This window comes from Xyrauchen texanus, chromosome 16 (genome assembly GCF_025860055.1).
Source record: "Xyrauchen texanus isolate HMW12.3.18 chromosome 16, RBS_HiC_50CHRs, whole genome shotgun sequence".
In the NCBI taxonomy this organism is placed as follows: domain Eukaryota; kingdom Metazoa; phylum Chordata; class Actinopteri; order Cypriniformes; family Catostomidae; genus Xyrauchen; species Xyrauchen texanus.
Genome location: NC_068291.1, coordinates 21,320,064 through 21,336,712, shown reverse-complemented (window position 1 = coordinate 21,336,712; position 16,649 = coordinate 21,320,064). Strand labels below are relative to the sequence as shown.

General features: G+C 39.2%; 1 protein-coding gene across 1 annotated transcript in view; it reads right to left on the bottom strand.

Moving 5' to 3' along the window:
- Nucleotides 1-16,649, bottom strand: part of LOC127657279 (tyrosine-protein kinase receptor-like) — a 102,336-nt gene that overhangs the window by 69,253 nt on the left and 16,434 nt on the right. The window contains exon 2 of the mRNA XM_052146006.1: nt 2,410-2,505. Within this exon, the coding sequence (XP_052001966.1) occupies nt 2,410-2,505 (96 nt within the window). The remainder of the gene's footprint in view (nt 1-2,409; nt 2,506-16,649) is intronic.

Below are 16,649 nucleotides of genomic sequence, written 5' to 3'. Positions count from 1 at the left end.
TGAGAAAAAAATAAAGAATATATAAATAATAGAATTAAATAATAATATTAATATATTATTATTATTATTAATAATATTTAAACCGGCCTATCTGAGGCATGCTTCATATACAGATGATATAGCCTAAGTTTTAAAATGAGTTTTGAAGCACTTCCGGTTTTAGCCATGCCCACATCCAGTTGTATCAGAATACAGATACAGATCATTTTGCAATAGTAACAGATACAGATACAAATAATGGCTTCACTGCACACCCCTATAACAAAGTTAGGACAACAATTTATATATATATATTCATATATATATATATATATATATATATATATATATATATATATATATATATATATATATATACACACCAATCAGACACAACATTAAAACCACCTGCCTAATATTGTGTAGGTCCCCCTCGAGTCCCCCTTGCTTTATAAGTCTGCTCAAAATCTATCACATTGCTGTTTCAGTGTGCTAACAAGGCAACCTCCACCACCCCACCACCACCAGTTGAGTCCCGTTCTGCACGGGGGTAGGCTCCTTGCCCCTGCCTCCTATCTCCGGCAGGATATGACGGTTCCGAGTACAACTTCTTCGGACCGCCAGACGGGGCCTATGCCAAAAAGAGACATTACTTTTCTGTTTTATATTCATCAAATAAATTTCATCTTAAATTTCACTAAAATCAGCAAGTCTTCCTGATAGAAATTAATTTCTTTTTTCAGCCAAACACAATCTGAGTTATATTAAAAAATATCCTGGCTCTTCCAAGCTTTATAATCGGAATGAATAGTACCTTAGATTTTAAAGCCCCCAAAAAGTACATCCAACCATCAAAAAAGTAATCTATACGGCTCCAGGGTGTAAATAAAGGTCTTCTGAAGCGAAATGATGCATTTTTGTAAGAAAAATATCCATATATATATATATATATATATATATATATATATATATATATATATATATATATATATAAATATAACTTTATAAAATCACCAGCTTCCGGTAATGGCCGTCCGCGTGTTCACGAGAGAGTCGAGTTCCGGCATATGACATAGATGTATTATAAGCTCCGGTGAGATATAACGAACGTGGAAGTACAGAGGAAAGAGGAAGCCAGTGATTACAGTTTATAAATATGGATATTTTTCTTACAAAAGTGCATCACTTCGCTTCAGAACGCATTTATTATCCCCCTGGAGCTGTATGGATTACTTTTTTGATGGATGGATGTGCTTTTTTGGGGCTTCAACATCTAAGGTACCATTCACTCCCATTATAAAGCTTGAAGAGCCAGAATATTTTTTATTATAACTCTGATTGTGTTTGGCTGAAAGAAGAAAGTCATATGCACCTAGGATGGCTTGAGGGTGAGTAAATTAAGGGATAATTTTCATTTTTGGGTGAACTAACCCATTAAGGTTTTACATGTAGCATCCTCATGTTTAAATGTACTCATAAACGCCTCCCACAGAGGTGCGGCCGATGTCTGAATGATTGCAAACAGTATACCGTTGCTCGGCTGTTTAGAACTTCTTTTTAACCTATAACTAAGAATGAAGTTGAACTTCTCCGGAAGTATATCAGAGCCTTGAGACTGAATACTCTGCCTTATATCTCCTCTTGAGTTCCACAGAAAAAACACAGTCATTAAGGTTTGGAACAACGTGAGGGTGAGTAAATTATGACAGTATTTTCATTTTTGGGTGAACTATCCCTTTAAGGACACAACCATTAAGAAACATTCAACATGTTATTGGAGTGATATATATATATATATATATATATATATATATATATAAAAAAAAGATAAAACAAGCCCACTGAAACCATCTGTCTTAAATCGTATCTGTCAGTTATTAGTTTTTATAAAAGAGTGATTGTTTGTAAACAGATTCTGGAAGAAATTGGTTTCAGTGGAACGAACGCACTGGAACGCCCTTGAGAAAAACACGTAATTAAACTGTCATTCCTCTAAAGTACTTCCAAAAATGCCAAACATAAAAATACAACTAATTAATCAGGACAAGGTTTGTCAGTTTAGACAGGATAAAGAATATCTTCAGGGCTTTCTGTTTGTCATCAGGTATTCCTAGTTGTGTTTGGAATCTTGTTGAATATTGATGAAGAAAGACCACAGAGTGAAACCACAAACCCCCTCTGGGATTTGACATAGATGTCCCGACGGGAAGTATCTTGGGTGGAATACTTAACCAAATCATTGTTTCATCTCAGTTAAATGTGGCAAGTGAAACTTCATAAGAAACATAAATGGACAGTAGAACAGTAAAAAACCCAAACTATTATTAGGGATTCAAACTAGTTATCCTCTGTCTTCAGGGTGGTTTGCATGGCTGATCACTTCCTTAAAAAGAAACAGTTGAAAGGATGAAGTAATAATCAATGTCTTACATTCACTGTCTTCTTTTGGACTGGATTGATGAGGATATGGATGCACAGGAACATGTTCGACAGCTCTTTCCAACATAGAACAGCTGCTCCTGAACACTGAAAAGACAACTTAAATAAGCTTTATGAGACCAAAGGTTAACCACATCGTCAATAGGAATAAAGCAAATTTTTGCTCTCTTGTAAAATTATTTAATAAATGATGATTACTGGTTAGCAGATGTTTCAAATGAAGCTTTCAAATGAAAGAACAAAAGTTTTAGACTGAAGACCGTATTGGTCTGTTATCTCTATGTTAGTACCCAATAAGGACCTGAGAAGCTTTATGATATTTTTAGGTCTGCCTAGTTGTTACGCCCAATGGTGACATTAAGCACAGTTCTTTTGTTCTGTCAATGAGGCATTTCATTCAGAACAGTTGAATACAGTGATGAGTGTTTTTGAAGACGTTGGCCCCGTTTTCACCTGGTATTACGATGCGTCCCGGGTGATGGTCAAGTGAGACACATCGCTGTTTAAATCTGGTTACATAAATGCGTCTCCGGTGACCACTTGTGTTCGTATTTGGAGGGGAGGGTCTCTGTTTCACGACGACATACATCAATCACTGTGTCAGTATGTTACTAAATGATAATAAAGCTCAACAAAGTAAGAAAATACAAAGAAAGAGCGAAACAAAAAACGGCGCACTGCTTCTCCCAGATGCAATTAAAATGTAATCTAAGCACAAACGCAACATTTCGAGCAGAATTATCCATTATTTTGTGTATTACCTGTTTTAAAGGAGCTTCGGGTGTTCGTGCTTGTCATCTGTGTTGGTATCAGACACACTAAAGAAGATCCATGAAGCTCTCGTGTAGCGTTTGTATCCGCTTTTAAAAGTTTCCACTTTTACGGTTAAATCCTTTTATAATCGCTTGTAACTCGCCAATTTTAAACTCTTGTATTAGTGCAGTGGTTGATTGACAGGTGAGGGGCGGGACTTCACTGCTGCCAGAACGCATACAGGACATATTACTGTTTACACCTGAAATGCGATGTGGTGGTCACATGCGTTTTTGACCACATTCGTATGTGTTTTTTGTGATCCGATCACAAAACGGTTTAGACCTGTATTTAGGGCTGACCATGTGATCAGATCACCCCAAACCATCTTAATACCAGGTGGAAATATGGCCATAAGCTAAAATTAGTTTTAAGACTATCCTTTTAGAAAAACTTATAGATTAGAATATACAGTATGGCTCTTAAAGAGATAGTTTTCACAGAAATGAAAATTCTCTCATCATTTACTCACACTCATGCCATACCAGATGTGTAATACTTTCTTTCTTCTGCTGGACAAAAATTTGGATTTTTAGAAGAATATTGCAGCTCTGTAGATCCATAAAATGCAAGTGAATGGTGGCCAATAATGAGGACGGTTTCAGATGCAACTTTTCAAAGTTTACTTGCTGAAAGTAACTACACGCAATGCACCACATGCTTTAAACATTACAAAAAGTGGCATCTTTAATTCATCATTTTAAATCACCACAGATAACAATATTAAACTTGCTAATTTGTTGTTAGATGATTAATGGAGCATCCGGTCCCATATGTACAATGTGTTTCTTTCTATAACATCTGTCTGCTTAATTTACATCCGTCATCTTCAGTCAGTCATTTAAATGCTGCCAAACAGCCAATTTAAGTTGCTTTTTTGATGGATCTGACTCTGGGAGATCGAATTCCTCTGTTATATTTTATTATTTGTGTGTTTAAGATTCAGTTTCACGGGAATTGGAAGTTCATGTTCAGTTCGCGACACCTGGCCATTAAAGCACCACGCTGCCAACATCCGTAACCACAGCAACAGCTCCAGTACCCACACAGGCACAAGAGTTTTCCCATTTAGGCTTACAAAATCTTAAGAAAAAATCGTTTATATTATATATTTATTAGGACTGTCGATTTAACACGTTAATTCAGTGCGATTAATTTGACCAAAATTAATGCGTTAAAAAAATTAACTCAATTAATCGCAGCATTATAAGGAAGATTCCTGAGAAATGCAAGCTTGTAGTACCACCTGTTTACTCCAGAGGGCAGTAAGTGAAATTTCAGCTGTATGAGCAATGCACAGTTTATACAGTGAAGAAAACACTTCACTAGGCAGAACAATGCAAACATACGTTACATTCTTGCGTTCAAAACACTTGAAGGAGTGCAAATGCGAACTAAGGGATCTCAAAATGTGTTTAAAGATTGAGTATTAAACTATATTTAACTTAAAACATTTTATGTTTATGACGTAACACACCCTAGACGTCTGATGCAGGTGTAGATTGATGGGCTCTTAAACAAGCCCTCATAATGAATCTCCAACTGATTGACAAATTCACTTGTGAAATGGATTGCTGTGAACTGTATGCCAATGATTGACTTATGATCAATAATATGGTAGTAAACAATACATTGTATTCTAAAGCCGCTTTTTGTATTGTCTTATCAATGATTAACTCTTCTGCCACAAGAATGTAACGCATTTTAATTATCTGAATATATATATATATATATATATATATATATATATATATATATATATATATATACGTGTGGTGCCTGTTTAGTTTCACTTTCACATCTGAAAGTATAAGTGAAATTGGAGATTTATAGTAAAAAATGACTTAAATATTGATCTGTTTCTTACCCACACTTATCTTAATGCTTTTGAAGATATGGGTTTAACCACTACAATCATATGGATTACTTATATGCTGCTTTTATGTGCTTTTTGGATTTTCAGATTTCTGGCCACCATTGAATTGCTTAGAAAGGACCAACGAAGCTGAGATATTCTTAAAATCAGCTAAAAAAAGTTTGTGTTTTGCTGAAGAAAGAATGTCATACACATGAGGGATGGCATGAAGGTGATTAAATGATGAGAGAATTTTCATTTTTGGGTGAACTATTCCTTTTAATGAGACTTAACATACAGATGTTTATTTTTGGCATGTGAAGTTTAACTTTCTAAAACAACAATAATGCTGTTTCAACAAAGAATTAGACGACTGGATTATGATTAACTGAAGTGGGCCACATTTCAAACAAAGCCATTCTGTTTTTGCATTGAATTAGCACAGAATTAACCAAATTATATCAGTATTTCAATGACTATTGCTTTCACACTGGGATCTAAATCTTTTAAATGCCTTCTCACTGTAGTTAAAAAAATTAAAATAAAAAGCCTGTGTTTGCTCTTGTGGTTATTGGCACACATGAAAACATCTTTATGTTTGTTTGTTTTTTAATGTTCTTTAAATTTGTTTGCTGCATACATGCATGAAAATGGGAAGAGTGTTCTTACTGTGTATCAATTTGAATGTAATTAGTTTTTTCATAATTGATATTTCTAAGTGCTGAATCAAATATTGTATTTATTTTAAGATTTGGGGAGATAAGAGGTTGTCATAGCAAAACAAACTCCATAATCTGTTACAAAAACATACAATATTTGAGAAATGGTAATTATCACAGCAATTACCATTGCCCCACCACTGCACAAATATAATCCTTTAATTTAAATGGCATCAACTGGATCCAGTTAACAAGTAAAGTCTCTGGAATGCTAATAAAGAGAGAGCCATGAAGCCATAAAAAAGCAGGAACTGAAAAAGACATATTGATTACTTTTATGTTCAGATCAAAATCATTACAAATTTTATAAGAACCCAACCTAACCTTAAATGAACTACATCACCAAAGTGCTTGGAATCCATCTTCTTATTAAAGAAATACTTTATCCAAAAAGTTACAAAAAATCATAATTTACTGATCTTCATGTAGTTCCAAACCTGTACGACCTTGTTTCTTTCATGGAACAAAAAATGAGATGTTAGCCACAGTCACCATTGACTTCCATTGTATATATTTTTTCTATACTATGGCTGTGAATTATGACTGAGGCTGTCATGCTGCCTAACATTTCCTTTTGTGCTTCATGGAATAAAGAAAGTCATACAGATTTGGAACAACATGAGGTTGAGTAAATCATGACAGAATATTAATTTATGATTAAATTATTCCTTTAACGGATTTGGTCATTTCACCCATTATTAACCCATCAGTGTGTTTTTATGGCTGCAACTTTGCAAGAAGATCCTAATAAAATGGTGTTCAAACTGCTCAAGACAACTGTGACAAATATAAGAATGAGTGTTCAATTGAAAATATTGTAAACAAGCTTTTAAAGCATAAAATAGAAACACATGGCAAATTTTAGCAACAAAGACAATGAAGATAGAGAATGCTCAATCACACCCATGGCCCACAGGCAAACTGTCATGTGACACAAAATAATGTGATCTTCATCTAAATATACAAGTTGACCGCAAAAGCTGAAACAGAAGTTGTAAACGTTTGTCATAAATTGGGCAGGCCTCATATATTTCAATCACAAGTGAAAATTGACATCATATAGTTGGTATCAAAGATCGTGCACAAACAATTTACATATATTAACCAAGGGCAATGGCAAATATATTAGTCACACTATCAGTAATTAAGTAAATAATGGAACTACATGCTGTTCAAAGGGTAAATCCAAGAGTCCCCTAAAATGTTGAGCTCTCATTATTTGAAGACATAAGCAATAAAGATTTGATGCAAAGTTATAGTTTCATTTACTTATACATAATGTCATGTTGGATTTGCCAAGTTCTGCATTAGAACCATTCTGGCCCTTCTCCATTGATCTCTCTCATCAACAAGCTCTTTCTGTCCGCAGAACTGCCGCTCACTGAATGTTTTTTGTTTTGGCACCATTCTTAGTAAATTCTAGAGACTGTTGTGTGTGAAAATCCCAGGAGATCAGCAGTTACAGAAATACTCAAACCAGCCCATCTGGCACCAACAATCATGCCACAGTTGAAATCACTGAGATCACATTTTCCCCCAATCTGATGGTTGATGTGAACATTAACTGAAGCTCCTGACCTGTATCTGCATGATTTTATGCATCACACTGCTGCCACATAATTGGCTGATTAGACAATAGCATGAATAGGTAGGTGTACAGGTGTACAAGGAACATGGGCAAGAGTCTGGATTTGACTAGCTCTCTCAGTGAAGAATTCATCTAAGGAGTCTGTCCTTCAGCAAGAGCAAAGCCCAGTTGTCAACAGTAGCTACGATTTGCATCTATTTTGCTCTACCAAGAGAGGACACTCTGTCGCATCTACATGTGTGACGGCCCTCTGATTTGTATCCAAGTGGTGCAACGTGACTTTTGGCCTACCTGTTCCGCCCTGGTTAGGGCAACAGAGGAACATCTGACAGCTGGGCTTGATTAACTACACACCCTCAGTGGAGGGCCGTCAGACCTCAAGACTGACTCAAGAGTCTGCTGAGAGAGTGCCCACGTCTGAGGCTTGATCCTTTTCTTTCTTCCTCTGAGGATAATGCTGATTCTTAATTCTCTCCATTTAAGATGAGAGGCCATCCGCACCACTAGTGCCTACTGCTTTGGAGGAGCTCAGACATTCAGTGTGGGTTAAATCATCAGGCAAGGGGCTTAAAGATTGAAAGTGTGCTGACTAAAGGGTTGTACTTATTAAGTTAGTACTGAGTGTTTTTTTTTTTTTTAGAAGAAAATTGTACCAGACTGGCAAGAAACTAAAAACAAATCAATGCTATTACACAGCTAACCAATTTCACACGATAAAAGGCTATTTGCTTAACCATGAAAAATATTGGTTTGATACAATGCCACCAAAAAGCATTTGTCCACATAAACCACACTTAAAATATGCATGACTGTCTTTGCATTACATAACAAAATATTAAACCAAGTTGAATTTATTTTAAAGAAATATTGCACAAACACACTTTCAAGCAAAACATTTTTACTAGAAGTAGGCCTAGTTTGTTAGGTTTCAAATTATAAAACAATAAAAAATATTGGGGTAAAATTACTAATAAAAGTTAGTTCTGTGAAAAGTATATAATAATTTGTTTGCTGGTGCCACCTGGTTTGATATTTTGTAGGCTATCTAATGCAAAGGCATTTAGACATTTTAAAGTGTAACTTACATGTAAGTATCCAAAAGTATCCAAATACATTTTGGGGACACTGCGCCTCTGAACGCTATATTCAGAGTCCTTTTGGGTATGAGACAGTGCCAAAGATGGTTGAGCTACATCACATCATGTTCTTCTCATCTTTTCAGAAGCTCAAAAAAACATGGAAAAACAATAAGGCTAATATTCAAATATAATATTGGAATGCCAATGGGCAACGAGAATATCATTAAAATAGAGAGATACCATAAAGGTGATTTTCTTCAAAGACATTTAGTATAGCACATGCACACCAATATCTAGATCAATCATAACCAGTGTTGGGTGTAATCCAATTGCAAAGTAATTAGTTACTCTAATATAATTACTTTGTATTTAAAGCAGTGTAATGAATTACATTTTAAAGTAGTGTAATCAGATTACAGTTACTGACTTTCAATTCATTCAATTACTTTTAAGTACATTATAGGGTTTTGCTTATTTCTAATATATTATTTATGTTGAGTACATGAATTATGGCCCCATATCAAGTCATTGTGAAGGAGAAATGTGAGGTGCTTAGTGTAACTTGTGTGTCACAATGAACAAGGAAGAAATATATACATTATCTTTAATTTGTTGAGGGGAAAAGTGTTTTAAAAAGTAATTTACAGTAAAAGAAATTAGTAATGTGATTGATTTTTCAATGAAGTAATTAGCCTAGTAATGTAATTTGATTACAAATTTTTAGAAATAATTAGATATTTGTAGTGTATTACTTTTTTTAATTAACTTACCCAACATTGATCATAACATACTGTCAGGTTCCTCCAAATGTTTCAAACTCTATATTACTTCCCTAAAAAGAAAACGTTATTCATTAATGGCTGATCTCTTCAAAGCAACAGCTTCACAGTGGAAAGAACAGCAACCCCTTGGGATCACACAGTGAACACTCCAATTGGATTTCTGAAAATGGTAAAGCATTTTGGAGAGTAGGAGAGATATAGGCTAGTCTTCTTCAATGAAACTTATTGCATCTCTGTCCAATCCATATTGTATTAATAAAAACGAATTCCCTAAATTGTAGAGTACATATTAATGGTAAAAGCCATCTATGAAATTAATTTATTTTTATTTTTTCCTTAAAGTCCTAGTCTTGGCCTTCCTATCAAATCCATAATGCCAAATGTCTAAAGAAAATTAGCAAATATGTGTTTATGAGACAGACACAAAAACCCAATCTGCAGAGACATCTGTAGGTTGTTTATGAAAGTTTTCATGGGTCTCTCGAAAGCGATCACAGCCACACTCCCTGGGTTCACAAGCCACTCGTGCAAGACAAAACCAGGCTGTCAGCACATATTTTTTAACATCAATTTAGAGCTTAATTGTAGCAGTTAGTGAAGATCACAGAGCATGCTTGGGACTTGTAATTATATAACGGTAATTAAAAGATTGCCCTATTTGACATATTGTATCACACACTACCATGAGGAGGAAAAAACAGGTCAAGACAACAACATAACTAATAACTGAAAAATGGTAAGAAAACACTAATTAAAAATGTTGAGTCTAAATGCTGTAACAAACAAGCATATCAGTATACCTTTGCAACAAGTTACAATTTCACCAAATTAAGGATGAAAATGTTCTGATAGAAAGAAATTTAACAAAGCAGATAATTAGTTCAGGAAGACTGAACGAACTGACCCACTTTTAATCGATATTGGTATCAAGAATTGATCAAAAGGACATGTCATTGCTTGTTATACCACAAGACCTTCAGTGGCCCCAAAAAGTATTTGGATATACACTTAATGAGCACTTTATTAGGAACACTATGGTCATATTCTGCTGTTGTAGCCCATCCACCTCAAGGTTTGACATATTGTGCAATCTGAGATGCTATTCTGCTCACTGCAATTGTGCAGAGTGGTTATCTGAGTTACCGTAGCCTTTCTGTCAGCTTGAACCAGTCTGGGCTATGTTTCCCAAAAGCATTGCAATCCCAAATTGATCATAGAGACCATTGGTGCCAACTTCTGCTTACGAAGCTTTTGGGAAATGCAGCCCTGGCCATTCTCCACTTACCTCTCTAATCAACAAGGCATTTCCGTCCACAGAATTGTCGCTCACTGGATGCATTTTAGTTTTTGGCACCATTCTGATGAAACTCTATAGAGACTGCATGAAAATCCCAGAACATCAGCAGTTACAGAAATACTCAAACTGGGGCCTGGGTAGCTCAGCGAGTAAATATGCTGACTATCACCCCTGGAGTCGCGAGTTCGAATCCATGGTGTGCTGAATGACTCCAGCCAGGTCTCCTAAGCAACCAAATAGGCCCGGTAGTGTCACATGGGGTAACCTCCTCACTCTCGGTGGAGCACACGGTGAGTTGTGTGTTGATGCTGTGAAGAAAAGTGTGAATCCTCTACACATGCTATGTCTCTTGCAAGCCATGTGATAAGATGCGTGGATTGACGTCTCAGATGGGGAGGAATCTGAGATTCGTCCTCCACTACCTGGATTGAGGCGAATCACTACGCCACCATGAGGACTTAGAAGCACATTGGGAATTGGGCATTCCAAATTGGGGAGAAAAAGGGGCAGAAAAAAAAAGAAAGAAATACTCAAACCAGCCGGTCTGGCACCAACAGTCATGCCACAGTCGAAATCACTGAGATCACATTTATTCGCCATTCTAATGGTTGATGAGAACATTAACTGAAGCTCCTGAGCCATATCTGAATGATTTTATGCATTGCACTACTGCCACATGATTGGCTGATTAGATAATTGCATGAATAAATAGGTGTACAGGTGTTCTTAATAAAGTACTTATTGAATGTATCTAGCATTAGACGACAAAATTTCAAGTGGTATTTGCAAACAAATTATGGTGCTATTTCAGAACTAACATTTATTTTTAACACTTTTGCAATTACTGTAAACCATCTGGACTCTATGTAATTTTTAGAGGGTGTTAAAGTCAGTTAAGACAGGTGTAGTTCATCATAATAACTCTAAACTGAAACAAATTGGCAACATACAATTGTTGCCTTCAGGAGCTATTTCTGCCTTAAAATGTGTTTTGTTGGTGTTGCCTAATATGTTCAGGTTGATTCGGCGATGCTAAATAATATATTTGAGATCTTTGCAAAGAAAACTTTCATACTCCTAATTTCCAGTCAGTTTGCTTTATTCTGTTCTGCATCTCTCATGGAAATTGTCCTGATAATGACCTACATTGTTCTAAGTTATGCTAAGCTAAGACTTAAAAATAAGTTGTAATAAAGAGTGAAGAGTCCACATATCCGAGACTCCATTCAAACTTCAGACATTCCCGAAATATGTACTCACATAATTACATTTTTCTTGTAATTGGTTGCAGCTAGGGTCAAATTATGATGTCCAATAATAGCTTTTATAAGCTACAGTACATCTGCACCTGCATTTCAAAAAGCTTGTCATATTGTTACACCATGGACATTTGCCCTAGCGGCCACTAGCGGTCACTAGGTGTATTTAAGACTTTTAGTTTGAAGTTCGGTGTACTTAAGTAAAACTTTAATTTGATGGTCCCCCTACAGAAATTCAACTGACAATAAGTGACTTATCAACTGACTTACTATAGCTAATAAACAGTGTTTCAACAAACATTCATTAGACATTCAGTAGACTGTTTATAGATATTTATTAATGACCTACTAACATTTATTTGCTTACCTGTTAGTTTTATTATTACACCTTTAGTTACACAAAGGTTTTCTGAAAATGCTCTACTGACTGTTTGTTGCATATGAATTAACTATCAGTACAGAGTCACTTTACTTTAAGATAGTATGAACTGTTCATCTATAGTTTCCTAGAGAACATCAAAATAAAGTGAACATCTAAGGTATACAGTTAACTGACTACCTGTCACGAACCCCGCTCCTCTGCTTCTCCCCGCATCGTCTAGCACACACACGCACACTCCCTCGACCTCACTCCCTCGCTCCGCCCCCTCGAGCTTTTCACGCTCTTTTTGCTCGTAGGCAATCTCCCTTCCTCGAGTTTCTCACACGTTTCCAATCCCCCAGAACATTATGACCACCTGCACTCGCGTCATCTGCACTCCTGCACATTAGTTTCACCTGCACTCGTCTCATCACCTGTCATGGTTTACACCTGCACTCGCCCCTATATATATCACTACCCTTTCGTCTCACGAGGGTTGGTTATTGTATTTAGTTTCCCGTGTCTTTGCCCCCCGCTAGTCTTATCTAGTTTTGACCTCCTCTCGTTCACCTCTTAGCTTGCCAGCTCCCCTTGTTCCCCTGTCTTTTGCTCCCACTATTCTCGTCATTTTCCTCTTGATTCCCCGGCTTTCGACCTCACGCTCCCTTTGACTACTCTTCACTGGATTTGCCCTTTTTCTGTACTTTTGCCTGCCTGCAATAAAACACAGTTTTTGACTTACATTGTGACTGTCTCTTCTTGTGCGGGTTACACTACCACATGTCTCCTTTTTTTAAACAGACTATTAACAGATGGTAAATACCAATACTGATAATAACACACAGGAATAGCAGCACCACATTGCAAGCAGCACATATATGTAAAATAAATATAAATGTACAGAAGTCATTGTTTTGTCCAACAATATTAATGAACTGATGTTCTCAACAATAATTTAAGTAGGTCATTAATAAAGATCTTTATTACAGGCTATTGAAAGTCTCCTGAATGTTTGTTGAAACACTGTTTACTAGCTACAGCAAGTCAGTTGATAAGTCACTTATAGTCAGTTGAATATCTGTAGGGGGACCATCAAAATAAAGTGTTACCCTGTTGGATACTCTTGTTATCTTGTTATTAGTTTAGTCTTGTCATTGGTTGTTTTTGTCATGTGTTTCCCTTGTCAGTGTTTTTAAGCCCTATTTTTTCCAATATTCCCTCATCAAGTTGTGGTTGTAACTCTGTTTTCCTGTCCAGTTTATCCAGTTCTACGGCAAGGGGATCGTTCTGTAGAGGAATTTGTGGTGGAATTCTGTCGACTCTGCCACCGGGTGAGTTTCTAAGAGATCTCCCTGATGCTGGTTTTCCATGCAAGACATGAGCCTATCTATTCATTGATGCAACCAGGGGGAATAGATTAGTCTCTGCAGAAATATATAGACTTTGCGCTGCTCCTGAGTGGTTCGGCCTTCACTGTGGGAGTGGCTGAAGAGGAAATCAGCATTCCACCTACAGCAACCACCAAGCCTGAGATTCCCATCATGGCCGCCAAGCTCGAGTTGCCCGTCATGTCCACCAAGCCCAAGTTCCCCGTTGTGGCCGCCGAGCCCGAGTTCCCCATCATGGACGCTAAGCACGAGTGCCCCGTCATGGCCTCCAAACCCAAGATCCCCGTCATGGCCGCCAAGCCCCGGTTCCCCATCATGGCCGCCCAGAAGAGGAGGAGGAGAAGGGCTCCTACTTCCCAGTCGCTGCCAGCACTGATTGGCCACCGAGGCCAGCGCATGAAGCCACGGAGGCCGTTCGCACAGCAGTGCTCATGAATGTCCGGAAGAAGACGAGGAGGAGAAGGGAACATACACCCCAGTCGCTGTCAGCGCTCATAGCCACGGAGGTCATTCACCAGCCACTGCCAGCGCTCCTGAACAGCGTGGTCAACAACGAGCCTGTCCAGTTCCCCGAGGCTGTTGATGATCCTGTCCAGTTCCCAGAGGCTGTCAAGTTCCCCAAGCTTGTCCAGTTTCTTAAGTCCATTCAGTCCCTTGAGTCTTCCACGACTCTGCCTCCCTGGGTCTTCTACGGCTACACCCCCTGAGTCTCAATTCCCTGATACTCCAGCGACTCCACCTACTCCACCTTCGGTACCCCTCCCTGAGTCTCAATTCCCTTTTCCTCCTGTGGCTCCGCCACTGAGACTCAGATTCCTGATCCTCCAGCAGCTCCGCCCGATCCACCTATGGCTCCAGCTGTTGAGTCTTCTATGGCTCCGCCCCATGAGTCTCAATTCCATTATACTCCAGCAACTCCGCCTGCTCCATCTCCGGCTCCACTCCCTAAGTTTCAATTCCCTGCTCATCCTGCGGCTCCGCCTGCTTCATCCTCTGGCTCCACCCCTGAGACTCAAATTCCTGATCCTCCAGCGGCACTGCCCACTCCACCTCTGGCTCCATCTGCTGAGCCTCCTGTGACTCCGCCTCCTGCGGCACAGCCGCTGAACGTCCTGTGGCTCAGCCTCTTGAGCCTCTGCCCCCTGCAGCTCCACCCCTGAGCCCTTGCCTCCAGCAGCTCCATCTCCTGAGCCTCCATCCCTGGCAGCTCTTCCCTAGGAGTCCCTACCTTCAGCGGCTCCATCCCCTGGGCTTCCACCTCCTGACCCTCTGCCAGTTCCGTCCTGGTCTCCTTACCCACTGCCAGTTCCGTCCTGGTCTCCTCAGACTCTGCCAGTTCCGTCCTGGTCTCCTTACCCTCTGCCAGTTTCATCCTGGTCTCCTCACACTCTGCCAGTTCCGTCCTGGTTTACTGACCCTCTGCCAGTTCTGTCCTGGTCTCCTGACCCTCTACGAGTTCTGTACTGGTCTCCTGACCCTCCGCTATTCTGTCCTGGTCTCCTCACACTCTGCCAGTTCCATCCTGGTCTCCTGACCCCTCCGCCAGTTCTGTTCTGGTTTCCTGGCCCTCCGCCAGTTCCGTCCTGGTCTCCTGACTCTCTGCCAGTTCTGTCCTGGTCTCCTGACCCTCCACCAGTTCTGTTCTGGTCTCCTGACCCTCCTCCCATTCCGCCCTGGTCTCTTGACCCTCTGCCAGTTCAGTCCTGGTCTCCTGAGCCTCTGCCAGTTCTGTTCTGGTCTCCTGACCCTCCTCCCATTCCGCCCTGGTCTCTTGACCCTCTGCCAGTTCAGTCCTGGTCTCCTGAGCCTCTGCCAGTTCTGTCCTGGTCTCCTGACCCTCTACGAGTTCTGTACTGGTCTCCTGACCCTCCGCTATTCTGTCCTGGTCTCCTCACACTCTGTCAGTTCCCTTCCTGGAGTTGCCGCCCAAACCTCCGGACCCTACTCCATTCCTGAAACTACTACCCTAGCCTCCTTGATCTCCAGGCCATCTGCCTAATCAGCCTTGGCCTCCGGACTGTCCACCTGATCTGCCCTGGCCTGCTTGGTCTCCTGGTTTATGTTGGTCCTCAGATTCCCTGTTCGCTCCGCCTTGGCTACCTGATATGTTTTGCCCTCTCGTTCCCCCTGTGCTTTCTTGGACTGCCGGTTCCATGGTGTCCTGCTCCACCTATGAACTCTTTTTTTTTTGGTGTTATGTCTAGGAGCCCCAGGAGTTGCTCTTTAAAGGGGGGAGGGGGGGGCGGCAGTGTTACTTTTAGACTTTTAGTTTGACGTTTGGTGTACGTCTTGTCATGTGATATCCTGTTTCCCTCATGTTAATGTGTCTTGTTCTCGTTATTTCGTTGTCTTGTTAACTTGTTATCAGTTCTGTTCTGTTATTGGTTCCTATTAACACTCTTATCTTGTTATTAGTTTAGTCTTGTCATTGGTTGTCTTTGTCATGTGTTTCCCTTGTCAGTGTATTTAAGTTATCTTTTTTGCTATAGTCCCTCATCGAGTATTGTTGGTGTAACTCTGGTGTAACTGTTTTCCTGTCCAGTTTATCCGATTCTTAGTCAAGTCATTTATGTTTATTTTGGTTTCATGCGTTGGATACCAGCACTGTAAATAAATCTGCTCTTGGGTTCACACTTCAGCTACTTTGTCTCCATTTCCTCCTGTCTTCAGCCTGCCACTATGCTGACATACTGTTCTGACAATAAAACCTCCTCTGACCCCAAAACCCCAGCACTCACTTCATGTCTGTAAAGTTCTATTATCAAACTGATGTTTAAAGAAGGCAAGATCATTTTTGTTATACTCTGAAATTCATTTGATTTTGCACAGGTCAAAGACTGTCTAGATTTATTATTAGCAGATGGAAATATGATCTTGTAAACCCCAGTGAAACAAAGGAGAAAAGTTTAATGTTGGCCATGCATAGAGGGACCTGTGCATGTGACCAGCAAATCAAGAATGATTATTAAGTTAGCGTGAATGCTGCAGCTTGCCAAATGTTAAAAGCCAGCAATACATTCTAGCAGGAAAATAACAAACTTATCTGCCACTAGGAATGCTTAGAAAAAAGAAAATCATATTCTGCCAATT